Source organism: Tachyglossus aculeatus, chromosome 23 (assembly GCF_015852505.1).
Source record: "Tachyglossus aculeatus isolate mTacAcu1 chromosome 23, mTacAcu1.pri, whole genome shotgun sequence".
In the NCBI taxonomy this organism is placed as follows: Eukaryota; Metazoa; Chordata; class Mammalia; order Monotremata; family Tachyglossidae; genus Tachyglossus; species Tachyglossus aculeatus.
The window spans coordinates 39,410,658-39,438,084 of record NC_052088.1 but is presented as its reverse complement, the minus strand read 5'-3'; the positions used below and the strand labels follow the sequence as shown (position 1 = coordinate 39,438,084).

Sequence of the window (27,427 nt, the reverse complement as noted above, 5' to 3'; positions counted from 1 at the left end):
CAACGGGCTCACAGTCTAGCTCACAGCAGGCAGTAAGGCACACTGTAGTCTGGATGGGCTTGCCGGACACCTAATATAAATCCTCCAGAGAGATTCCTGGCTCCGACTCCCAGGTTTCCAGCCCCGGGGAGTGTACAACAGTGAGGGACCGCGTGAACCCACTCCAGTTAGACTGGGGGAAAGACGGTCGAATGAACAGAATAACAGGAGTTAAATAAACTTCAGCAAAATACAGGCCAGTGATGGGTGCAACTTCCTCCAGGAGATCAATCAATTGTATTTATTAAGCGCTTACTGTGTGCAGAGCACTGTACTAAGCGCTTGGGAAGTACAAGTTGGCAAAGTATAGAGACAATCCCTACCCGACAGTGGGCTCACAGTCTAGAAGATCTCTTTTGAAACTGGGAAGGGTATATTATGTAAAGACCCGTCACACGACACAGTTCAGTTCAACTAGGCAAAGCACTCAAAAATATATTCTGTCGGGAACCAGCGCCTGCTGGTCCTTCTCCCTTTCCCTAGGGAATGTCTGCAGTTCCAGCAGAAACTGCTGCGCTTGCTTGTGTTTGGAATAGAGATGCACCATCTTTTGGATTGCGAGAAAATCTGCCAGGGAAACCATTTTGAATTCAGTGCCGTCCTCTGTACCTTGTTAATGGCTGTCCTGTTTTAAAGCCAAATTACTTCAGGGGGAAAGCTGATAAATCTGGATTCTTGCAACTGCTGTAATCTTGCAGTCTGGGGGAAGGAGGCTGCTGACTTGGGAGCTCACTGACTGCAAAGGTGGCTGGTGGTGGGTGGCTTCTTGGGTGGCCGGCAGTTCCTGGAGGGATGAGGCTGGCCAGGCCCTCTCACCCGAATTACCCGAGAGGAAAACATTTCATATATTATTGCACACCCAGCACAAGCTGTCTTTCAGGAAAACCTATCTTGTCCCTGATCAAACTCACGCCTAAGCCGGGGGCATGTGGGACCAGACAGCATATGAGGCATTGTGCTGGGGGCATTTGGTGTCCTGTGCTCTCAATTTCTCCAATTGACAGCTCTGATGTGCCGGGGGCTGCAGGGAACAGGAAAGCAGGCCAGGTCCCCAACCTCACGATGCAGTACATTTAAAGACCATCAATCAATCAGTGGTATTCAGTCATTCAATCGTATTTATTAATAATAATAATAATGATGATGGTATTTGTTAAGCACTTACTATGTGCAAAGCCCTGTTCTAACCTCTGGGGAGGTTACAAGGTGAGGGGACGTTACAAGGTGATTCATTGAGCACTTGTGTGCAGAGCACTGCACTAAGCGCTTGGGAAGTACAAGTTGGCAATATATAGAAATGGCCCCTACCCAACAATGGGCTCACAGTCTAGAAACCCGTCATTAAGCCCAACAATGCAGAGCACTGGACTAAGCACTTGGGAGAGCCCAATAGAGTAAGTAGACATGATCCCTGCTCTCAAGGAACTCTCGCTAAATTGTGAACTCCTCTGCTAGACTGCATGCGTCTGGAGTGCAGGCATTATGTCTACTTATTCCACTGGACTCTCCCAAGTGCTCTGCAAGTATAGTGCTTGGCACACAGTAAGAGCTCAATAAATCTAACAATCGAGAGCTAGAGTGGAGCCGAGGTAGATATGAACAGGAAGAAGACACGGGCTGCTGAAGAAGTTTGGGTTCACTCAAGAAGTTTTCAGAAGTGGTTCCTAGAAGAACTAAGCGATATAAAGGGGAGGACGATGGCTTCTCTGATGGCTCAAGGATTTTGCAATAAGAAAGCAATAAGAAGAGAGAAATCCTTTCAGCCTTTCTAGGAAACTTCTATTCTCTCAGCCTTTGGTTTCACATGCTAGTCCTTCTGGGGTTGGCTTTAGAACAGGAACAATTTAGCCCTAGGAAAGGCTTTTAGAAATCCCTAGGATAAAATCAGGAAAGGCCTGTTGCTTTGAGACCACTCTTAAAGGTCATAAAAAGCGTACTAACTCTATTGTATTCACCTAACAATAATAATAATGATAATAATGGTATTCATTAAGTGCTTACCATGTGCCAAGCACTGTACTAAGTGCTGGGATTGATACAAGTGTATCCTGAGTGCTTAGTGTAGTGTTATGCAAAATGATGATAATGAGAATAATACTGATACATGTGATATTTAAGTGCTTATTATGAGCCAAACACTGTACTAGGGTAGATAGAAATAATCAGGTGGAAAATAGTCCCTGTCTAGCATGAGGTTCCCTGTCTAACTAGGAGGGAGAACAGGTAGTGAATTGCCATTTTACAGATGAGGAAACTGAGGCACAGAGAAGTTAAGTCGCTTGCCCAAGGTCACATAGCCGGCTTGGAATGGAGCAGGATTAGAACCCAGATCCTCTGACTCTCATGTCTTTGCTCTTTCCACTAGGTCACATTGCTTCTCACAGTAGATGAAAAGTATTGAGCGCAGTCAGTGCCCAGTAAATACTATTTATTGACTGATTGTTAATAACTTAATATTATGATCATTGCTTGTTCCCTGAAAGTAGCTCCCTTCTTCCCAGAAGCAGAGCTGCAGATATATTTGTGGTACTATTATCCTCCCAGTTCCTATTTTTTCCCGCCTACGCTCTTTCCCTCACAGCTCCGATGAAGCGAACAAGTCTATAATTACTGGCTTGATCCCCCGGCTTTGCTGCTAAGGCTTTTCTAGTTCATATCCCGGTCCTCAGAGACACATGGAAACATATCCACCGGCTTTTCTAGTTTCTGTTGTTTCTTGTGGAGTCGGGTTGAATTTAGAAGGGAGTCACCTCCTGTCTGTTCTCAGCTGCCTGGAGCTAATGCATAATCGGATGGGCCGGAACTGTGGCGGCCTGGCAGGGAGCCTTGACTGAAAATAATGGAAAAGTTGGGTCCCAGTGATCACAGCGGCTCAAAACCAGCAGAGGAAGAAATGGCTGCATGGACCACAGCACAAAAGTATTACAGTCCCAGGAAAGGCTTGGGGGTAGTATAAGCCTCAGCAGGTCTGATGCCCTTGAATGGAACTTGTAGATCCATAAAGGTGAAAAAAATCCCCACGGGGCACAATGCCCAAGTTACACCCAGAAAGCCCAAGAAATTACATTTCTACAGGAGAAAGAAAGCGAAGAAGCCAGGGACGGCCAATAGAGCTTTCTTCTTAATGGGTTCGAATCTAAGGGAATCAGCGTGGCTCAGTGGAAAGAGCACGGACTTTGGAGTCAGAGGTCATTAATAATGACATTTATTAAGTTAATAATGACATTTATTAAGCGCTTACTATGTGCAAAGCACTGTTCTAAGCGCTGGGGAGGTTACAAGGTGATCAGGTTGTCCCATGGGGGGCTCACAGTCTTCATCCCCATTTTACAGATGAGGGAACTGGGGCACAGAGAAGTTAAGTGACTTGCCCAAGGTCACCCAGCTGACAAGTGGCGGAGCTGGGATTTGAACCCATGACCTCTGACTCCAAAGCCCAGGCTCTTTTCCACTGAGCCACGCTGCTTCGGTCATGAGTTCAAATGCCGGCTCCGCCAATTGTCAGCTGTGTGACTTTGGGCACGTCACTTAACTTCTCTGTGCCTCAGTTCCCTCATCTGTAAAATGGGGATTAAGACTGTGAGCCCCACGTGGGACATCCTGATCACCTTGTAACCTCCCAGTGCTTAGAACAGTGCTTTGCACATAGTAAGTGCTTAACAAATACCATTATTATTATTACCTCAGGTCTGCCCCTGGCCCACTGAGGGGCCTCTGGCAAATCCCCTTAACCTCTCTGGGCCTCGGTGCCCTTATCTATAAAATGGGGAGAAGGCTCCCCACCTCGCTCTACCTCCCAGGAATGCTGGGAAGATAAAACAGGGCAATCGTTGTGAAAAGCACTTTGAGACAGTGAAGGTATGATCCAAGTCCCAAGGATTGTTATTCTTTTTTCGGGGAGATGATTTACTTGGTAGATTGCCCAGACCCCTCCCGTTGCCATTTCCCAACTCATTAGCCTCTCCATTAGAGGCTGGGCAGGTTCAACCAATTCAGCCTTTCTTGCTTCTTGCTGGCTCTGCCAACATTTCAAGGAGACTCCATTTGAGGAGACTTAGAGATGAAAATTTGGGACTCCAACCAGCATGACGTAGCGAATAGAGCACAAATCTGGGAGTGGGAAGGTCATGGGTTCTAATCCCGGCTCTGCCACTTATCTGCTGTGTGACCTTGGGCAAATCACTTCACTTCTCTGTGCCTCAGTTACCTCATCTGTAAAATGGGGATTGAGATTGCGAGCCCTACGTGGGACAGGGACTGTGTCCAACCCAGTTTGCTTGTATCCACCCCAATGCCTGGCTCATAGTAAGCACTTAACAAACACCATAATTATTATTATTATCTTTACCAGCTGAGTAAGTAATAATGAGCCGGAGCTCTTAATGAGAGCATTGGTAGATGCTCTCGTTAGACCATAAACTCGCCATGGGCAGGAAACGTGTCTACCAACTCTGTTGCACTGTACTCTCTCAAGCACTTAGTATAGTGTTCTGCACACAATAAGTGCTCAATAAATATCATTGATTGATCGGTACCATGATGTCCTTTTTCTGCCTTTAGTGATTTTGGCAGAGCAGTACATCCAAGGGCTCGTAATCTCTCTGGAAGCCTTTTATATTTCACAGGCCCAAGATGCCACTAAGGAAATGAAGAAAAACTATTTTATTTCTTGCCTGCCAGCACAAGGACACTAGAGAAAAGGGAGTTGGGCAAGATCATTTGGGTCACATTAGGTAAAGAGGTTTGAAAGAAGGCGGCAGATGGCAACTGTTTTCCTTGTTTGTAGTCACTTATTTGTAATGTGATTGTAAACTGGTATTTTACTTGGTAAGGTCAAATTTCTATGTTTAGAATGAAAAGTGGTTGGATAGGAAAACCTTTCACATTATTCATGAGTCATTTTGACTTCAAGGGGTGTTTCCTGCTACTGAGGAAAATGGAAGCAGCAAAAGAATGAAACCCAATTTTTCAAGGCCCATTGCATGGCCAAGGGAAGTGGTGGTACTGTGTCTCTCTCTCAGGATAAAGTCATTAGTAAGAAGATAGGGCTCTGGAAACCATGTAAAAACCACGTAAATGATAGTCATTCATTCAATCGTATTTATTGAGCACTTACTGTGTGCAGAGCACTGTACTAAGCGCTTGGGAAGTCCAAGTTGGCAACATATAGAGACGGTCCCTACCCAACAGCGGGCTCACAGTCTAGTAGGGGGAGACAGACAACAAAACAAAACATATTAACAAAATAAAATAAATAGAATAAATATGTACCAATAAAATAAATAAATAGAGTAATAAATACGGACAAACATATATACATATATGCAGGTGCTGTGGGGAGGGGAAGGAGGTAAGGCTGGGGGAGGAGGGGGAGAGGAAGAAGGGGGCTCCTTCGTATGCGTAATGATATGCGTAGACCACCATCACCAGGATCACATGGAATAGAGGTAAAAGACTTCAGTATAAAAGGATGCAGTGACGAGTCTCTAGATTCTAAACAGCCCACTGGCAAAGATTGTGCGTAGGTTTCACATTTCACTATAATTTTTTGCATTTATTAAGCCCTTAATTTACGCAGAGCATTGTACATATACTGGGGAAAAGTCCAAAAACTTTGGACCAAATCACTGTCCTTGGGCCACAGGGAGCTCCCAAAGTCTAAAAGGGAAAGGGGACAGACAGACAGAGAAAGAGATAATAGTATGAGGCAGCAGAAGAATCATAGCCCTGGGAGTAAGAAGTCTAGGCTTCAATAAAATCAACAAATCAATCAATCATAGATATGTATTGTGTACTTACTGAGTGTAGAGCAGTGTGTTAAAAGCTTGGGCGAATTCAATAACCACAGAGTTTGTAGGCATGATCCCTGCCCTCAAGGATTTTGCAGTCTAGTCGAGAAGTTTGACGTTCAAGTAAATTACAGATAGGGGAAGTGTTAGAATATATGGATGTGAACGTAAGTGCTGTGGGGCTGGGGGTGGGGAGAGAATCAAAGTGCTAAAGGGGTAAAGAACTAAGCGCATTGGCGATAGAGAGGGGAGGGCGAAAAGGGTGGGGAGATAAGATAGTCAAGAAAGGCTTCTTGGAGGAGATATGATTTTAGGAGGGTTTTGAAGGTGGGGAGAGTGGTGGTCTGTTGGGTATGAAGGAGGGAGGAGTTCCAGACTGGATGGAGGGCACGAGTGAGGGGTTGAAGATGAGAGAGACGAAATTGAAGTGTAGTTCACGGGTTGATGTTAGAGGAATGAAGTGTGCAGGCTGGTTTGTAGTAGGAGATGAGCGAAGTTAGATAGAAGGGGGAGAGCTGATTGGTAACTACCACTAGCCTAGGTGTGTCCGTGGGCAAGTTACTCCACTTCTTTGGGCCTCAGTTTCCTTGTTAAATGGACATAATAATCCTTGCTTCTCCCAACCTACCTCCCAGAGATGGCGTGAGGACAGAAGCAGCGGGGCTCATAGGCTTGGGAGTCAGAGATCATGGGTTCTAATCCCGGCTCCATCACTTGTCAGCTGTGTGACTCTGGGCAAGTCACTTAACTTCTCTGGGCCTCAGTTACCTCATCTGTAAAATGAGAAGTAAGGCTCTGAGCCCCACGTACCTGCTTACCTCGTATCTCCCCCAGTGCTTAGAACAGTACTTGGCACATAGTAAACGCTTAACAAATACCATCATCATTATTATTATTAAAAAGAGATGTGGTGTGAAAGCACTTTGATGAAATAAAGTGCTATACAAATTCAAGGAATTATCAGAACAGGGCAAATTCAGTTAAAAACAACAATTTGTACAAGCAGCAGTACTTGTTTCTGATTTCTCACCTCTCAGTCAAGGTTGTTTTTTTTTTGTTTAGCGGCTAATACGCATATGGGAATTCAATGTTTCACATAGTCAACCTCGCCTTGTACGTGTTCAGTGAAGGCTTACCAAAGGGAAGAGGGCACGGTACTGTCTATTGCTGTTGAGACCTCAGAGCTATTCTGTCCCATGACCCCAGACGTGCCCATTTTCCCCACCAGCCATCTCATGGTGGAGCAGCTGAGAAAAGGGGGACCAGGTGACACAAGAGATACCACTGCTGCAAACACAATTCAGCCTCCTTCTCCTCAAGAACCTCCCATGGCTACCCATTCACCTCTCAATAATAATAATAATAATAATAATAATAGTAATAATAATAATAACATTTATTAAGCGCTTACTACGTGCCAAGCACTGTTCTAAGCACTGGGGAGGTTACAAGGTGATCAGGTTGTCCCACGGGGGGCTCACAGTCTTCATTCCCATTTTACAGATGAGGTAACTGAGACCCAGAGAAGTTAAATGACTTGCCCAAAGTGACACAGCTGACAAGTGGCAGAGCTGGGATTTGAACCCACGACCTCTGACTCCAAAGCCCAGGCTCTTTCCACTGAGCCATACTGCTTCTCTCCATCAAATAGAAATTCCTTACCATTGGCTTTAAAGCCCTCAATCAGCTTGCCCCCTCGTACCTTATCTCCCTGTTAATAATTATGGTATTTATTAAGCACTGACTATATGCCAAGCACTGTACTGAGCTCTGGGGAAGATACAAGTTAATCGGGTTGGGCACAGTCCCTGTCCCACATGGGGCTCACACTCTTAATTCCCATTTTACAGATGAGGTAACCGAGGCTCAGAAAAGTGAAATGACTTGCCCAAAGTGACACAGCAGACACGTAGCAGAGCCGGGATTAGAACTCAGGTCCCTCTGACTCCCAATCCTGTGCTCTATTCACTAAGCCATGCTGCTTTCTTGGCCTACTACAGTCCAGCCTACGCACTTTGTTCTTCTAGCGTCAACGCGTTCACTGTGCCCTGATCTCATCTATCTCACCGGTGATCCTTTTCCAACATCCTCCTTCTGTCCTGGAACTCCCTCCCCCGCTATATATTCCAGACTACCAGTCTCCTCGCCTTCAAGGCGTAATGGAGGTCACAATAAGAATAAGAATAAGAATGATGATGGTATTTGTTAAGCGCTTACTATGTGCAAAGCACTGTTCTAAGCGCTGGGGAGGTTACAAGGTGATCAGGTTGTCCCACGGGGGGCCCACAGTCTTAATCCCCATTTTACAGATGACGTCACTGAGGCACAGAGAAGTGAAGTGACTTGCCCAAAGTCACATAGCTGACAATTGGCGGAGCCGGGATTTGAACCCTTAACCTCTGACTCCTAAGACCGGGCTCTTTCCACTGAGCCACGCTGCTTCTCAACTCCCCTAAGAGGACCTTCCCCGAGAAAGCCCTTTTCCCCATCTCCCTCTCCCTCCGGTATCATTTGTGCATTGGGATCTGTGACCTTTGGGCATTTGATATTTGCCCCACCCTCAACCCCACAGAATTTATGTACATATCTATAAATTCTGTACTATAAATTGATTTACATTTATTTCTGTCTCTCCCCTCTAAACTGTAAGCACACTGTGGGCAGGAGACGTGTCTACCAACTCTGTTGTATTGTTCTTTCTCAAATGGTTAGTACAGTGCTCTGCCCCTAGTGAGCGCCCAATAAATACCATGGCTGGTGGTGGAGGGTCCTATTAATCATAGGACATACCTTGCCCCTCTTAACTATTGATGTCCGAGCAGCGCTCACCCAAACAGCAAAAGGCATTACTGGGTTTTTAGGGACAAAGTGTGCAAAGACGCTTACCTTCATAGACACATCTCCCAGTCAGCGGGCTGTATTAGGTGGTAGGTATCATCATCATCATCATCATCATCATCAATCGTATTTATTGAGCGCTTACTATGTGCAGAGCACTGTACTAAGCGCTTGGGAAGTACAAATTGGCATCATATAGAGACAGTCCCTACCCAACAGTGGGCTCACAGTCTAAAAGGGGGAGGTATCTGCTTTGCTCCGTGTGCCAGGAGACAAGACACAAATCCTTTCAAAAGGCCAGAGTCCTATAAGCCTGAAATGCTTATTAGGGGCGGAATCAGTACTCAATTAACTTCAATGTGCTCGCGTTCCAGATAATCAGACAAGCAATTCCCAAGGCGGCATCCCCGCTAGAACTGGTGGGCATAAAGTAAACACAGAAGGATCCTCAATTCTAATCTCTGACCTGATTTTTGTAACTTAGCTCCACCGTCATGTTACGAACCACCAGCCTCAGTCACCGGTTTTCTCCCATCCCTTCCTCTTCCCCTGCCACTGGAGGGGCTGGAATTTGCTTCAGGCACCTGGTGGGAGCTCACAGAAATAATCTCGACCCACTCCATGGCTATTCAACCGAAAAACATCTCCGCCCCCGCCCCAGCCTCAAGGATCTCTTTTTTCTCAATGGGAAAGATTTAGAACTCTACAGTTCCCCTTCTTCAAGATGAAGAACCCATTTGTTCATGAAGGTTTGCTACCTCAAGGCAGGGTGAGAAAGCAGTTCTCACCAGCCTCTTTCAGCACTACAACAGGGAGTGCCTACATCATGTATGGTCCATGAGCACATGGACTTCCTATGTAAGGTTTGAATTAATCTACCTCAGGGAGGGCAGAATAGATCATAATGATGGTATTTGTTAAGCGCTTACTATGTGAGAAGAACTGTTCTAAGCGCTGGGGGGATACAAGGTGATCAGGTTGTCCCACGTGGGGCTCACAGTCTTAATCCCCATTTTACAGATGAGGTAACTGAGGCCCAGAGAAGTGAAGTGACTTGCCCAAAACAGCTGACAAGTGGCAGAGTCGGGATGAGACTCCCAAGCCCGGGCTCTTTCCACTGAGTCATTCATTCATTCAGTCGTATTTATTGAGTATTTACTGTGTGCAGAGCACTGTACTAAGAGAAGCAGCGTGGCTCAGTGGAAAGAGCATGGGCTTTGGAGTCAGTGGTCGTGGGTTCAAATCCCGGCTCCGCCAATTGTCAGCTGTGTGACCTTGAGCAAGTCACTTAACTTCTCTGGCCTCAGTTACCTCATCTGTAAAATGGGGGTTGACTGTGAGCACCCCGTGGGACAACCTGATCACCTTGTATCCCCCCAGTGCTTAGAACACTGCTTTGCACATCATAAGTGCTTAATAAATGCCATCATTATTATTATTACTAAGCGCTTGGGAAGTACAAGTTGGCAACATATAGAGACGGTCCCTACCCAACAACGGGTTCACAGCCTAGAAGAGTCTAGAGTCACGCTGTTTCTCCAATAGATCTGAAGAAAGAAGAGAGAAGAGCAATCGGGATAACCGAGGTTGGGAGAAACTTCCGAAAGCAGACAGGCCAGAGAGTTAGGATTCTTCACTCTGGAAAAATGGAAGCAAAGAAGCATCATTAAGCTCACAGAATCATAAAGGGAAGGCCAGGGAGCTGGATTAGCCCAAGGTCACTCAATAGAGCAATACTAGAGCTGGGACTAAAACCCAGATCTCCTGGCTTCTCGATCCAAGCTTTCTCCAGTAGACCAGGCTAAAATGTTAGACTGCCCCTTGCTAACTAACAAAGGAAGGTGCCCATCATATAGTTCCTCTAAGGAACGTGGCGCCACTGTCAGAAACAATACCGGACTGGAGCTTGCTTCTGACTTCAAAATAGCATTGCTCAAAAGAGAACCAATCTGTTCTTGTGGAAAGAACATGGGCCTAGGAATCAGAAGATTTGGGAGTTAACCTCAGATCCATACTTGCCTGCTGTCTGACCTCGGGCAAGTCACTTTACTTCTCTGTGCCTCAGTTTCCTCATCTGTAAAGCAGGGATTAAATACTTCTTCTTCCTCCTACTCAGACTATGAGACCTATGTGCTAGAGAGACTATGTCTGAGTTGACTGCACCTATCCCAGGGCTTAGCGTAATACTTGACACTTAGACTGTGAGCCCACTGCTGGGTAGGGACTGTCTCTATATGTTGCCAACTTGTACTTCCCAAGCGCTTAGTACAGTGCTCTGCACACAGTAAGCGCTTAATAAATACGATTGATGATGATGATGATGATGACTTAGTAAGTGCTTAGCAAAGATCGTTATTAGTAGTAATAATAGTAGTAGTAGTAGTAGTAGAAGAAATAGACTGTGACCCATTGTTGGGTAGGGATTGTCTCAATTTGTTGCCAAATTGTACTTTCCAAGCGCTTAATACGGTGCTGTGCACACAGTAAGCGCTCAATAAATACGACTGAATGATTGAATAAATGAATAATAAGAGCTTATGTTATATGGAAGCAGCATGACTCAGTGGAAAGAGCATGGGCTTGGGAATCAGAGGACGTGGGTTCTAAACCCGGCTCCACCACTTGTCTGCTGTGTGACCTTGGGCAAGTCACTTAACTTCTCTGTGCCTCAGTTACCTCATCTGTAAAATGGGGACTAAGACTGTGAGCCCCACGTGGGACAACCTGATAACCTTGTATCTAACCCATTGCTTAGACAGTGCTTGGCACATAGTCAGCGCTTTCGATCAGTCAGTCAGCATTTGTCGAGTGCCTACTTTGTGGAGAGCACTGTTCTAAACGCTTGGGAGAGTACCACAGAGTTGGTAGTCATGACCCCTTTCTTCGAGGAGCTTATCTGCCAGGGATGTATGGATGAAAATTAGTGCATGTATGGATGAAAACTCACGTACGTTTGATTTTACCTTCCTGTTCCCTCTCTAGGAAAGGAAGCTGGTGGGCTACTACCCAAGAGCACTGACTGTAAAGCCGAAGAGAGTTCTGAAGTACCTATATTAGAAGATACATCATCATCACCAGTGGATCTCCAATATCATTCTTGGCAGGTTTCCACAGATATTGAAAACACGGAAAGGTACGGTGGTCTTGAAAGGGCAATCCTGAATTCAGGACGTGATTTGGATCTCAGACACTCTGGGCTCTTGGGTCTGAGATACTTGTATTCCGGTGGAAATGGCCACAGAAGGAAAGCAAGATGGACAACTCTTCAGTCACTCAGCAAGCTCAGAATCCCAGTTCCTTCTGACTCCAAGGCCCAAGCTCTATCCACTAAGCCACACTGCTTCTCTTTTGCCCCATATTGTATTCCAAAGAGCAGAAATCAAGTTTTGGGGGTGATTGAAGACCTCCCAATCTGCAGAATATACCACGCTCTCTCTACTCTCTGCTAGTAAATTAAGGCACATAGGACAGGGCATTCATTCTTTAGGAACTCTTAGCAGTAAGCTTGTTGTGGGCGGGGAACGTGTGTATCAACTCTGCAGTACTGGACTCTCCCAGGCTGTGCTCTGCTCACAGTAAGTGCTCAATAAGTACAATTGAATGACTGGTTCGTAGTGACCTTTTGGTGCAGTGGAGTTCACATGATATCATGCTCCTGGCCTTCTGGTGTGCTGCTGTATTTCTAACATATCTTCCCAAAGTGAGGCTTGTACTCTGCAGAGAGCAGAGCTCTATGATTTCATTCCAGTTGGGAAAAAAGGCAGAGATAATAGCATGTAATATACTATCCGTCTCATTAACATGCTTAAATTGCCGTTCTACTGTAGAGAAATTAAACACTTGTTAATTACCCTTCCCCTTAACATCCCTGTCGTTAGCTTCTAATATCCCTACCCTGAGCACAGAATGGTTGAGTGAATACAGGACCATTCCGGTGAGCAGAGAGGGACAGAGTGTGTGTGGGGTTGAGTCCTCAGAACCTTTTTGTACTTTCACAAATATAACTCATAATGGCATTTCCATTCATCGTGCCCCTACTTTCAAATTGGAATCTAATTCTAAAGCTCATTACCAAAGTCTTATGTTTATAGAAAATCGGCACATGCAGTAATTATGTGCTGGGCTTGTATGAACATAGGAACTCACTAATTATGACCCCAGTTGTGTGGCACAATTCGATAATACAATAGACAAATGACAGGAAATAGTTTTACTTAATTTGAAAAACAGAAGATCTCTCCTTTAGTCTTGACAGATGTTCCTGAAAACCACAATAAAGATCCAGAAGGCAATTTGGCCTGCTTTAGTAATAGTAATAATAATAATTACGGAATTTGTTAAGCACTTACCATGTACCAGGCACTGTACAAAGTGCTGGGGTAAATACAAGGTAATTGGGTTGGACACAGTCCCTGTCCCACATAGGGCTCAAAGTTTTAATCCCCATTTTGTAGATGAGGGAATTGAGGCACAGAGAATTGCCTTAAAACAACTACTTGGTAGATAGGCGTGCCTTTTTAAATAGAAGTTGAAAAGTTAACCCGTGGAGTTGAACGTCTTTAGGTGTTTTAACCACTGCTTTAGTGGCTGTGTCACCTTGGGCAAGCCACTTAACCTCTCTGTGCCTCAGTTCCCTCATCTGCAAAATGGGTATTCAGTACTTGTTCTCCCTCCTACTTAGACTGTGAGCCCCATGTAGGACCTCAGTGCTTAGTACACAGCTTGGCACCTCATAAGCACTGAACAAATACCAGTTATTATTATTAAATGGCCCCCCTAAGGTGCTTCCCTGAGGTCACTACTGACTGGATCCAGACCTCCAGAAGGGAGAAGGAAGGGATCCAGGCCTTCGCTGCAGTATTTCCCTCAGTTTTTCTTGGCTTCCTGACCTAACCTGTCCCTTAAATTGAAAACTAACTGGTCACTTGGTGGTGTTTATCAACTGCCCAATGTGTGCAGATGGCTGAACAGAGTAGGTGCTGAGAGAAGTATGGTAAAGATGGAGCCTTTGCCTTCAAGAGCCTCAAAATCCCTTCCATCCCTGTGCTTTATACACCCTGCATCAAGGGCCCTTTCACTGAGTACTAAGTGCTTAGTACAGTGCAAGCACTTAGTACAGTGCTAAGTCCTTAGTACAATGCTTTGCACACAGCAAGTGCTCAATAAATACGATTGAATGAGTAAATGAATGAACGAGTTTGGGATGAGCCAGTGAATAGTCATGGTGGGAGAGCCTCCAAGTCCTTGAAGCGGGTGACAACTTTAGCCTATCCCACAACATGTCCTGCAAACACATGGTCCGTGGCTCCTCTCCTCCACTAGAATTACAAGCTTTTTGAGGGCAGGGACTGTGTCTTTGGCTTCTAGTGAATGTTCCTGAGAGGCTAGTACAGCGGTGGGCACAGAGTAAGTGCCCAGCAAGGCAGTCTGCCCACAGGCACTCAATAAATAGTGATGATTATAGGAGCATTGCCACACCACTCCATTCACTCAGTCATTCAATCATATTTATTGTGTGCTTACTGTGTGCAGAGCACTGTACTAAGCACTTGGGAGAGTACACTACCACAATAAACAGACCCATTCCACCGTGAGCTTAGAGTCTAGAGGGGGAGACAGACATTAATAGAAATAAATCAATTACAGATATGTTCACAAGTGCCGTGGGGCTGGGAGGGGGAATAAACAAAGGGAGCAAGGCAGGGCGACACAGAGGGGAGTGGGAGAAGAGGAAAGGAGGGCTTAGTCAGGGAGGGCCTCTTGGAGGAGATGGGCCTTCAGTTAGGCTTTGAAGGAAGAGAGAGTAAGTCCTCGCCCTTGATGGCATGTCTGATGGCCCCTCTGTGAAACCCTGCTCACTGAAACACCGGGTAGTTCGGTGTAGCTGTCAGGACTGTGTCTGTTTATCTTTCCTAAAAGTGGCCCAATCTAATCCATAGTTAATCCAACTCTGGCCATCTCTCAAGAATGCAGAAGCAGCATTCCTGTGTTTAAACGCTGACACCTGCTCTCCTAAAGCCCTGAATCCTGCTAGTAATACACAAGTGTCTAATTCCTACCTGTGAATTATTTCCCATCACTTAGTAATAATAATGTCATTTTATTAAGCTCTTATTATGTGCCAAGAACTGTTCTAAGCACTGGGGGGACATAAGGTCATCTAAAACTCAATATGTCCAAGACTGAACTCCTTGTCTTCCCTCCCAAACCCTGCCCTCTCCCTGACTTTCCTATCACTGTTGACGGCACTACCATCCTTCCCGTCTCACAAGCCCGCAACCTTGGTGTCATCCTTGACTCCGCTCTCTCGTTCACCCCTCACATCCAAGCCGTCACCAAAACCTGCTGGTCTCACCTCCGCAACATCGCCGAGATCCGCCCTTTCCTCTCTATCCAAACCGCTACCCTGCTGGTTCAATCTCTCATCCTATCCCGACTGGATTAGTACATCAGCCTCCTCTCTGATCTCCCATCCTCCTGTCTCTTCCCACTTCAATCTATACTTCACGCTGCTGCCTGGATCATCTTTGTGCAGAAACGCTCTGGGCATGTTACTCCCCTCCTCAAAAATCTCCAGTGGCTACCAATTAACCTACGCATCAGGCAAAAACTCCTCACTTTCGGCTTCAAGGCTGTCCATCCCCTCACCCCCTCCTACCTCACCTCCCTTCTCTCCTTCTACAGCCCAGCCCGCACCCTCCACTCCTCTGCTGCCACTAACCTCCTCACTGTGCCTCGTTCTCGCCTGTCCCGCTGTCGATCCCTGGCCCACATCCTCCCCCTGGCCTGGAATGCCCTCCCTCCGCACATCTACCAAGCTAGCTCTCTTCCTCCCTTCAAATCCCTACTGAGAGCTCACCTCCTCCAGGAGGCCTTCCCAGACTGAGCCTCCTCCTTCCTTTCCCCCTCCTCTCCCTCCCCATCACCCCCCCACCTCCCTCCCCTCCCCGCAGCACCTGTATATATGTTTGTACAGATATATTACTCTATTTATTTTACTTGTACATATTTACTACTCTATTTTATTTTGTTAATATGTTTTGTTTTGTTGTCTGTCTCCCCCTTCTAGACTGTGAGCCTGCTGTTGGGTAGGGACCATCTCTATATGTTGCCAACTTGTACTTCCCAGTGCTTAGTACAGTGCTCTGCACACAGTAAGTGCTCAATAAATACGATTGAATGAATGAATAAGGTAATCAGGTTGGCCCATGTGGGGCTCACAGTCTTAATCCCCATTTTACAGATGAAGGACCTGAGATGCAAAGAAGTTAAGTGACTTGCCCAAAGTCACACAGCTGACAAGTGGCGGAGCTGGAATTAGAACCCATGACCTCTGACTCCCAAGCCCGTGCTCTTTCCACTGAGTCACGCTGCTTCTCTACTGTACTAGTTAGTACATTGTTCTGCACACAATAAGCACCTTATAAACACTATTAGCCCTACTATTCCTCTTCCTCCAGCTACTTCCTCCTCCTTTTAAAAAAAAAAAATTTTATGATATTGGTTAAGTACTTACTATGTGTCAAACTCTGTTCTAAGTGCTGGGGTATGCACAAATTAATTCAGTTGGACACAGTCCCTGTCCTTCATGGGGCTCACAGTCCAAGTGGGAGGGAGAACAGGTATCCCCATTTTACAAGTGAGGAAACTGACACCCAGAGAAGTGAAGTGACTTCCCCAGGTTACATAGCAAGCAATTGGCAGAGCGAGGATTAGAACCCAGGTCCTTCTGACTCCGAGGATCAGTCTGCATCTACTAGGCCACACTCTTTCAGCCACTACTTAAGTATTCCTCTGTCATCACATCAAAAACAAAATCAGGTCATGTGTAATGTTCACTCCTGATTAATCTAGCAATGAATTTGTTGTTTTTACAGAGATATGCGAGAAATGAAAAACCTTTTAAGCAAACTCAGGGAGACTATGCCTTTACCATTGAAAAATCAAGGTGAGTCTTGTCACTTCTCCCTCTTGGAAACAAATTCATTTACAGCTTGACTTCCTCTGGGAATGTGTGTTGCTTTTTTCTGAGAGTGGGCGTGGGAGGCATGGTTAATGTTACTACCTCCAAGTTGGCAGGTTTGAGAGAATAAAGCAAGCTTTCTACAGCTACCTAGTGCGTACTGATTCAAACTTCTTTTCCTCCTGGAATACATAAGTTTGGGATGATGCACTCAGTTCTCAGACGTCATTTGAACGGGAGAAATATTGAAGATCAGAAGGCAGTCAGGAGCAGGGCCACAGGAGCCAATGTACTGGCCAGTAAAGTCGCAGTAAGGCACCAAGGCGAGACACCAACAAAGGAGCGTTTGCACGGGGAGGTGAAATGGTACCCAGGGAGTCCCAAGGGGGAGGTTTGGAGTAAGGAGGGGAGGAGGAAAGAGAAGGCAGAGGAGGTAAATATGGCATATGAAAGACCTCTCTAAACCTTGCCATCTCTGGCCTTGAGGAGGGTATTGGAGGCCAAACTGGGAGATAGATGGTGGAACTGGATGTTGGTAGGATGCGTCAGGGACCAGCTGTTGCAGAGAGGTTAACCAGCTGGCACGGAGAGTGGACAGGAGGTCCAAGTCCAGGGGGATATATGACTGGTCAGTCACCTCCGTGTAAGGTCCCCAAAGACCATCCAAGGATCAGGGTGACCCCTGGATCACCTCCAGCATGCCAATGGGTCTACCAGGTATTTAGCTCAAAAACTAGAAGCCAAAAAAATCATTCGTGGGCAAATCTTCTGTCTAATGTTCAGATCCCTAAAAGTTCAGTGGGCTACACCTTTCCCTAATCCTAACTCCAGGGATTTTTCTCCATGTTTATAACTCCCAGTGGGTTGATTGATAAGAAGCCATGGGAGGGAAAGGAAGAGGGAAAGGGAAGTCTCAGGGGTAACATCCTTCCTGGGATGGCATGGAAGTGGGAGTGAGGGGAAATGAAATAGGAATGGGGGCTGGGAGCTCTCTCTCTTCAAGCCTGTTCTCTTCAATTCCTGTTCTCCCTCCTATTTGACTGTGAGCCCCATTTGGGACAGGGATTGGGTCCGACCAGATTATCTTATTTCTTGATTTTCTTTGGTTGAAGTACAGTGTTTGGCATGTAGCAAATGCTTAAAAATTATCACATTTATTATTCTTAAGTCATGCAGTGGCAAAGGCCATTCACTTCCCTTCTAGACTGTGAGCCCGCTGCTGGGTAGGGACCGTCTCTATATGTGGCCGATTTGTACTTCCCAAGCGCTTAGTACAGTGCTCTGCACACAGTAAGCGCTCAATAAATACGATTGATTGATTGATTGAGTGAATATCCAGGCAGTAGCCTGGGGGAAGCAGCATGGCCTAGTGGAAAGAGTAGGGCCTAGAAGTTAAAAGATCAGGTTTCTAATATCCGCTCCACCAAGTCCCCACTATGTGACCTTGGGCAAATCACTTAACTTCTCTGTGCCTCAATTCCCTCATCTGCAAATTGAGGGATAAATACTTGTTCTCCCTCTTACATAGACCATGAGCCCCATAACAGACCTAATTATCTAGTATCTACTAGGTGCTTAGTACAGTGCTTGGTACCTAGTAAGTGCTTAACAAATATAAGAATTATCATTATTGTTACAATTTAAACTCCTACGAGCCTCCCAAAGAGGGTGCAGGAACAATATATACGATATTGCCTGCGTGGTGTGTCCTCTAAATTTGTTCACGCTGAACATCTTAGTTCTTCTCACAGAGGTAAAATTTGATACACAATAAGGGAAACCCAAATATGCGATTAGGCCACTTTGAACAGAGTGCTCGTTATTTAGAACAGGTAGCGGGTATAGGCGTCTGCACACAGTAGTTGCTGAAGAAATGCTGTTGGAAAAGTTGTTTGGTAATATTCAGAATGCTCCCTCCTCCTCTTGGTGATGTGTTGAGTGTTGAACCAGGGAAATACAACCGACAAAGATTTTGCCTTCTGTGAACCTATGGTAGCAAGCTGTATGAAAGAGGCAGTGTCAGTGACCTTGGGCTTTATACTAGGCTTTTTTTCCAAGAAAATCAAGACTTTTCCCAAGTAGAAACTCTTTCCTTCATGCCACCCAAAGGAGAAAGGATCGACGTCTTGGAGTTTCCAAGCTCAGTAAGGGAAAGAACTTAAGGCAGAGAGTAAATGTGGTTCCCCAGGCCAAGATCGTCTTGTCTGTCCAGTTTTATAGTCAGGATTAGAAGCAGTGCCCAGGGAAGTTAATTAAGGTGGCTGCACTGTGTGTCACTGAATGTTTGATGCAAATAACAGCCACGTGAAGAGAGTGTACAAGGTAAAGCAATGAATTGAAGAGGAAGAAAAAACGGGGAAGAGAAAATGGCTTCTCAATGCTCTCAGTGCGCAATGTCCTTCCTTGGTCTGCACAGAGGAATTAAATCTTAAAATCCAGGAAAAAAATCTCTTCCTTCCACTGGCATTCCTTATTTAATCCCCTATGCTACCCCCTATCCACCTTAAAGCTCTTGTATTTAATTTTTTTTAAATCACCCGATCTGAGCTCTGTTTTTTTTTCCCTTTTGAACATTGAGCAGTGTTGTTTTTTTCCATTCATGTACAGGATTAAAGCCAATGCTTCTCATTGGTTGAGTTATTGTCAGGAAAAGCATCGCTCCCAGAAGTTCCAGTGAAGCTAATTGCTTTAGGGATTTTTTTAAAATGATATTTGTTAAGCAATTACTATGTGTCAGGATCTGTACTAAGTGTTGGGATAGATACAAGAAAATCAGGTTGGACATAACCCAATATTTTATTATAATTATTATATAATTATACATAACTAGCAGTGTGGCTCAGTGGAAAGAGCACGGGCTTTGGAGTCAGAGGTCATGGGTTCAAATCCCAGCTCTGCCAATTGTCAGCTGTGTGACTTTGGACAAGTCACTTAACTTCTCTGTGCCTCAGTTACCTCATCTGTAAAATGGGGATGAAGACTGTGAGCCCCCCGTGGGACAACTGGACCACCTTGTAACCTCCCCAGTGCTTAGAACAGTGCTTTGCACATAGTAAGTGCTTAATAAATGCCATCATTATTATTATATATAATTATAATGATGCACTGGGGTAGTTACAGGGTAATCAGGTTGTCCCACCTGGGGCTCACACTTTTAATCCCCATTTTACAGATGAGGTAACTGAAGTACAGAGAAGTGAAATGACTTGCCCAAGGTCACACAGCAGACAAGTGATGGAAGCAGGATTAGAACCCACATCCTCTGACTGCCAAGCCCGTGCTTTCGCCACTAAGCCTGTGACAGGCTCACAGTCTAGAGCTCCTCCCCCTTCTAGACTGTGAGCCCACTGTTGGGAAGGGACTGTCTCTATATGTTGCCAACTTGGACTTCCCAAGCACTTAGTACAGTGCTCTGCACACAGTAAGCACTCAATAAATACGATTGAATGAATGAATGAGTCTCCATTTTACAGATGAGATAACTAAGGCATAGAGAAGTGAAGTAACTTGCACTAGGTCACACAGCAGAGAAGGGGGCGGAGCCGGGATTAGAACACAGGTCCTTTGACTCCCAGGCCTGCAAGACGCTTCTCAGCTTTTTTTCTAGGTGCCAAACCTCGTGCAAAAGGGAAAGTTGAGATGACCTACAGGAAAATGTAGACAAATGTACACCTGTCTACAGGTTTTGTTGTCAGTCTCCCCCTCTCTAGACTGTGAGCCCGTTGTTGGGTAGGGACCGTCTCTATATGTTGCCAACTTGTCCTTCTCAAGCGCTTAGTACAGTGCTCTGCACACAGTAAGCACCCAATAAATACGATTGAATGAAGGAATGAGTGAATGAATGACAGGGGCATTGTGCTTCTGACCCCGCTGCCCAACACAGTGATTGAACATATCCAGGACAAGTCACTTAACTTCTCTGAGCCTCAGTTACCTCATCTGTAAAACGGGGATTAAAACTGTGAGCTCCCACCCCGGACAACCTGATCACCTTGTAACCTCCCCAGTGCTTAGAACAGTGCTTTGCACATAGTAAGCGCTTAACAAATACCATCATTATTATTATTATTAGTAGTAGTAGTAGTAGTAGTAGTAGAGAGGTTTAGACCCAGCAGGTATTCTGACTGAGCCATATGTCCTTGGCTTAACTTCTGACCAAATTCTCCTCTCAACATATCTTACAGGTGTGAAGTTTGCTACCTCATTAATGCCTCACTCTGACAGTCTCCCCAAGGCACTGCCTGATTGGAATTTCTACTTCCCTAATTCATTAATGTATCACTAGTGAGTTGCCAAGATAGCAGAGTCCTGGGAAAGTCTTCAATTCCATATTCCCAATGAAGTTTGTGTGCTCTAGGGTAGACTGCCATATTTCCTCAGTTTTTAGTGGTTTTTTTTTTTCAGACTTATCACTAATTCGTAGCACTGGGCTCACTCTAGGATGTGGTCCATAACCACCTGCTTATCTTCTTCTGGGTGTAGCCATTCATGTATTGTGTCCCCTGATGACAGATAGTCACTGTATATTTGAATGATGATCTTCGGGTATTCAATTACCCGTTTCCCGGAAATGAGAAAAGGGCTGTTCTGGTTATGTCCGAGCTAAGTGATGATGGAGTCTCCAGTCAGGGACAACGGATGAGCCTCATTGTCAAACTTTAGGACCTAGAACCCGTGTTCAGGAATTGATTAGTGCTACTGGATGGTGCTACACCGCTCATACTCTCTGGTCTCCACTGGTTGGGTTCTTGTTGGGGCCCAAGGTGCAACAAATAAGTAGATGGGCAGGATTGCAGCACACAATGCCCACATTAGCCAGCTAAGTATGATGTACCCGACTCTTTCCCCATTACCAGTGGTGTTAAGCAGGGCTGTATCATAGGTCCAGTACTGGTCAATTAATTCTACACAGGAAGATGCTACAAAGAACCTGGAGGCTGCTGTTAGAATGTAGTTTATAAATATAGGTCAACTATAAGGAAAGAATAATAAGAATAATAATAATAATAATGGCATTTATTAAGCACTTACTATGTGCAAAGCACTGTTCTAAGCGCTGGGGAGGTGACAAGGTGATCAGGTTGCCCCCCCGGGGGGCTCACAGTTTTAATCCCCATTTTCCAGATGAGGTAACTGAGGCACAGAGAAGTGAAGTGACTTGCCCAAAGTCACACAGCTGACAGTTGGCGGAGCCGGGATTTGAACCCATGACCTCTGACTCCAAAGCCCGGGCTCTTTCCACTCAGCCACGCTGCTTGTTTATTGCCTGTTTACTTGTTTTGATGTCTGTCTCCCCCCTTCTAGACTTTGAGCCCGTTGTGGGTAGGGATTGTCTCTAGTTGTTGCTGAATTGTACTTCCCAAGTGCCTGGTACATTCATTCAATCGTATTTATTAAGCACTTACTGTGTGCAGAGCACTGTACTAAGCGCTTGGGAAGTACAAGTTGGCAACATATAAAGATGGTTCCGACCCAACAACGGGCTGCTCTGCACACAGTAAGCACTCAATAAATATGATTGAATGAATGAACCTTCTGTCTCTTCAAAAGAAATGCTCTACATAAATATAATAAGCTCTCTGGACTCACAAAGAAATCCTCCTTACCCATTAAGTTGACACCACATGTTTTCTTTATTATAAAATAATTATTATCTGTTTGAAGAATGGAACCCAGGGAATCATAAATTATATGAAGAGCCCTAAATTACAGAAAATACATTCTATATCTAAGGAGATATTGCCAGAACACACTCTTCACCTTTCGGTTCCCAAGATAATTTTAGTATGTTAAAGAAGTGGGTTCAAGAAACTTGTAGTAGTTTGGTGGAGAAAATGATCAGATTTATGACAGTGATGACGAGAAGGGAAGATACACTTTTTTTCAATAGTTTTAATTATATGTTGACATCTCGAGAGACAACCTACTGAAAAGCAACAGAATAAATGTCATATTGTTTATGCTTCAACACTTTAAATGTAAAATTGTTCTATTTCTACTCAGAAATGCTTAGGAAACAGGTTATTGTAAATTGCTTTCATTCTTGAAAGAAATAAGTCTAGGTCTATGTTTCTTAGGGCTTGGAGAATATGGGTTTCAAAATGTATTTTGATCAGTGGAAGCTAGAGGAACAAATTTGTGTTGGATTCATTAACTGGTCAATAGTGTCCCTCAACAGCTGTGACTCTTTCCTTTCCTAGTTTACAACTTCATTTTTAGTTTCAACAGATTGGAGTTTCTCCATATCTCCCCTCTTCCCTAAAACAACATCATCTCATTTGAAGATTTCAAGTTATAAATAGTAATAGTTTAAAATACTTGGATATTTGATCTTTGGGCATTTTGGTATTCGTCCCACCCTCAGCCCTACAGCATTTATGTACATATCTATAAAGCATGTATTAAAAAGTATTTGTTTATATTAATGCCTGTCTCCCTAGACTGTAAGCTCATTGTGGGCAGGGAACATGTCCAGCAACTCTGTTGTACTCTCCCAAGTGCTTGGTACAGTGCTCTGCACACAGTGAGCGCTCAGTAAATACCATTGATCATGAAATAGGTTGAAGGTTTAAGAGATATGGGGGAGGGGAAGGGAGCGAATTAAGTGGGCTGTTGGATAAGCACCCAACAATTATCTAAAATAAATAAATAAAGGCTGGGGCTACCAGTCTTAATCCCCGTTTTACAGATGTGGAAAGAGCACAGGCCTGGGAAGTCAGAGGACCTGGAACTTAGCTCTGCCACCTGCCCACGATGTGACCTTAGGCCAGTCACTTCCCTGGACCTCACTTTCCTGATCTGTAAAATGGGGATTCAATACCTGTTCTCCCTCCCTCTTAGGCTGTGAGACCGGGAATGTGTCCAACCTGATTATTTGGCACTTACCCTATTGCTAAGTACAGTGCTTGGCACATAATAATAGCTTAACAAAAAAACACAACAATCATCATTATTATTATTTAACCTGCTTTCTGTGCAATTGGGAAGGGAGAAATATATCTGTGAAGGGAGAGAGCAAACTGAAGCTGTCCCAGACCTTAACCTTGGGTGGGCTGTGTGGAGAGACTTTGCCCAAAAACGTAGTGGGTGTGGGTAATAATAATAATAATGATGGCATTTGTTAAGCGCTTACTGTGTGCAAAGCACTATTCTAAGCACTGGGAGGGATACAAGGTGATCAGGTTGTCCTACGTGGCGCTCACAGTCTTAAACCCCGTTTTACACATGAGGTAACTGAGGCTCAGAGAAGTTAAGTAACTTGCCCAAGGTCACACAGCAGACATAACATAGCATAACATAACATAACGATGGCATTTATTAAGCGCTTACTATGTGCAAAGCACTGTTCTAAGCACTGGGGAGGTTACAAGGTGATCAAGTTGTCCGACATAGGGCTCACAGTCTTAATCCCCATTTTACAGAGGAGGGAACTGAGGCCCAGAGAAGTTAAGTGACTTGCCCAAAGTCACACAGCTGACAAGTGGCGGAGCCGGTATTAGAACCCATGACCTCTGACTCCCAAGCCCGGGCCCTTTCCACTGAGCCATGCTGCTTCCCACTGAGCCATGCTGCTTCTGGATGTTGCCACTCTGCCCAGGCATCCCTCCCATCATTTCTCCCCCACATCCTTCATCCTTCCCCTTCTATGCAGGGAGAAGGCATAGGGCAGTGATCCCGCTGTAATCCCATAGAGGGGAAGAACCAACCCTGTGTCTGGCCTCAATCATCATCATCATCAATAGTATTTATTGAGCGCTTACTGTGTGCAGAGCACTGTACTAAGCTCTTGGGAAGTACAAATTGGCAACATATAGAGACAGTCCCTACCCAACAGTGGGCTCACAGTCTAAAAGGGAGAGACAGAGAACAAAAACCAAACATACTAGCAAAATAAAATAAATAGAATAGATATGTACAAGTAGAATAAATAAATAAATAAATAGAGTAATAAATATGTACAAACATATATACAGTGTTGTGGGGAAGGGAAGGAGGTAAGATGCCTCGATGTCGGTTTAAATCCATGGCCCCAGAAACATGGCCACCCCATCTCTCCTTAATCTAGTTCCACCTGCGTCTCCTCTATTTGGAGGCGGGGAGTATGAATAGGAAGACTATCAGGCCACTCTCCCAAGTTTTGTTGGTTTGGAAGAGGGAAGCACCGCTGCCGCTTCCTTTGAATTTAATTGTGTTCCTTTGTTCATTATCGCCCACCCCAGATGATAGCAGCCTCCTGAACCTGACTCCTTATCCACTAGTCAGAAGACGGAAGAGGAGGTTCTTTGGACTGTGCTGCCTCATCTCAAGCTAGACAAATCCATCCCGGAACATCAGGAAAATCGGCACGGCAAAGAAACCTATGTTGTCTGACTTTAAGAGGGATAAACCACAAAGCTACTGGTCACTGACTATGTTTTCTATGCTTCCCTATTGCTTTTCTTCCATCCCCTTTAAAGAGTTTTCCAGTTTAAAGCAGTTGCTGTCAAGTATCAGAGAGAAAACCGAATGGAAATTGAGGGTGTTTTTAAAAAGGATTTTTTTAAGATGACATTGTGCATGTCTTCTCTCAACCATACAATGATGAGATGCAAGAATTATGATTTTTAAGTCATTCTAAGTTTTTTTTAATGTACTGTACGTACCTCAAATTATTTCATGTAAAATATTATAACTCTAGCTCTGACTAGCCACATGTTAATACTTTATCATATATGAAGACTCTTTAAACATTGAAATCTATTTAAAAATCACAAAACCGTGTTTGAGCTCTAGTCTATCAAATCATTAGAAACTATACTGTAATAGGACATAAACAAATTAACTGATTGCTTTTTCTGCGCTCATTCATGTTTAGTCTTCCACTTTGTCAGAATTTATCCAAGAGCTTCAGATTATAACTGTCTTAATTTATAACGCTACAGAAATAATGTACGGAGAATACTCATTTTTTGTAAATACACAGTAATCCAAATATCTTCATACAATGCATCTGAGTAGCCCACTTCCTTTCAATCAAATGGTGTCCTTTTTCAGCTTCCTGAAGAATGAAGTGATTCAGTTAGGAAATGCCGTAGTGAATTATTCAATTACCCTCAAATGTAAAGCCAAATATTACCACATTGTTTTGATTGAAAGTTGAAGCATGGTGTTTGCACATCAGCATAATATTAACTCTTATAGGGCATGCTGAAGTTAGCTCCAATTGTAAAATATTTAACATTTTACATTGTTAATAAATTTTTTTTAGTTAAGCTACACCCGTCTCGTTTCAGATGACTCCGGAGATCCGACGGTGATCGCGTGTTCTGGTGTGTGACCACCTAGTCCCTTTGGGTGCTGAAGAGCAGTTTTGCATTTCTGGCCCAGATGCAGAGGTCAGAACTCCCTTTCCCTGCCCTTTCTGCTCCTGTCCCTCCTGGAGCTGGGTGTAAATGCTGCTTGAGGAGAAAATCGTAACCCTGGCACTGGTGGCATCCAGAGCAGGCAGCAAAATGAGAGCAAAGGAACTGCCCACCAGAAGCCTGATGGCCCATTCATGGCCCACAGAACCAGCGATCCTCAGAGGGCTCTGGCTGGGCCCATCTCCTAATGTCATCTTAAAAAAATCCTTTTTAAAAACACCCTCAATTTTCAATCGGTTTTCTCTCTGATACTTGACAGTAAATGCTTGTCATATTTGGGTGGTGTCACCCCAAGGCAGCAGTGAGGAACGGGCATGGAAATGCTGCATTTGCTCCCACCCGCCTGGGGGATTACCCTTCTGGGCAAAGCCGTGTTCTCCTGCCACTGCGGTGATCCAACTTGAAGAACAAACCCTCTGTCTGATGGCCCTTATCAATCAACCAATCAATCAATCGTATTTATTGAGCGCTTACTGTGTGCAGAGCACTGTACTAAACGCTTGGGAAGTACAAGTTGGCAACATATAGAGACAGTCCCTACCCAACAGTGGGCTCACAGTCTAGAAGACGTATAACTAGCTTTACTTTTCCCTCCTGTCTCACTCTTTTTCTCTCTCTCACTCTCCACCTCACACTCTCACTATCTCACTCTCCACTTCACACTCTCAGTCTCCCACTCTCACTCAGTCTCCCATTATTATTAATAATAATAATGATGGTATTTGTTAAGCGCTTATTATCAATCATTCAATCGTATTTATTGAGTGCTTACTGTGTGCAGAGCACTGTACTAAGCGCTTGGGAAGTACAAGTTGGCAACATATAAAGACAGTCCCTACCCAACAGTGGGCTCACAGTGCCAAGCACTGTTCTAAGCGCTGGAATAGATACAAGGTAATCAGGTTGTCCCACATGGGGCTCACAGTCTTAATCCCCATTTTACAGATGAGGTAACTGAGGCTCAGAGAAGTGAAGTGGCTTGCCCAAGGTGACACAGCAGACAAGTGGCGGAGCCGGGATTAGAACCCACGTCCTCAGAGCCCCAAGCTCCTGCTTTTTCCACTAAGCCACACTGCTTCTCACACCACTCTCATTCTGTCTCTCACTTGCAGCCTCCCACTCTCACTCTCAGTCTCTCACACTTTCATTCACTCATTCAATTGTGTTTATTGAGCGCTTACTGTGTGCAGAGCACTGTACTAAGGGCTTTCACACTCTCACTCTCTGTCTCTGCCCTCTTCCCGGACAAAACTCTCCATGGACTCTGAATGAAAGCAGGTTTTCTCACCCCTCTCATCCTCTGGAGGTGGATTTGGGGCTGGAAAGCCTCAAAATTAGACAGGCTGCAGGACTCAAAAAATATGTTGAAAGAATAATCCCACTGAGGCTGGAGGAAG

At 44.8% G+C, this 27,427-nt stretch overlaps 1 protein-coding gene across 1 annotated transcript in view; it reads left to right on the top strand.

Annotated features, from left to right (window-relative positions):
* Nucleotides 1–26,245, top strand: part of LOC119944691 (regulator of G protein signaling 7 binding protein) — a 75,970-nt gene extending 49,725 nt beyond the window's left edge. The window contains exons 4-6 of the mRNA XM_038765768.1: nt 11,649–11,799; nt 16,544–16,614; nt 24,849–26,245. Coding sequence (XP_038621696.1) covers nt 11,649–11,799; nt 16,544–16,614; nt 24,849–24,940 — 314 coding nt within the window. The 3' untranslated portion in view covers nt 24,941–26,245. The remainder of the gene's footprint in view (nt 1–11,648; nt 11,800–16,543; nt 16,615–24,848) is intronic.
* The last annotated feature ends 1,182 nt before the right edge of the window (nt 26,246–27,427 follow it).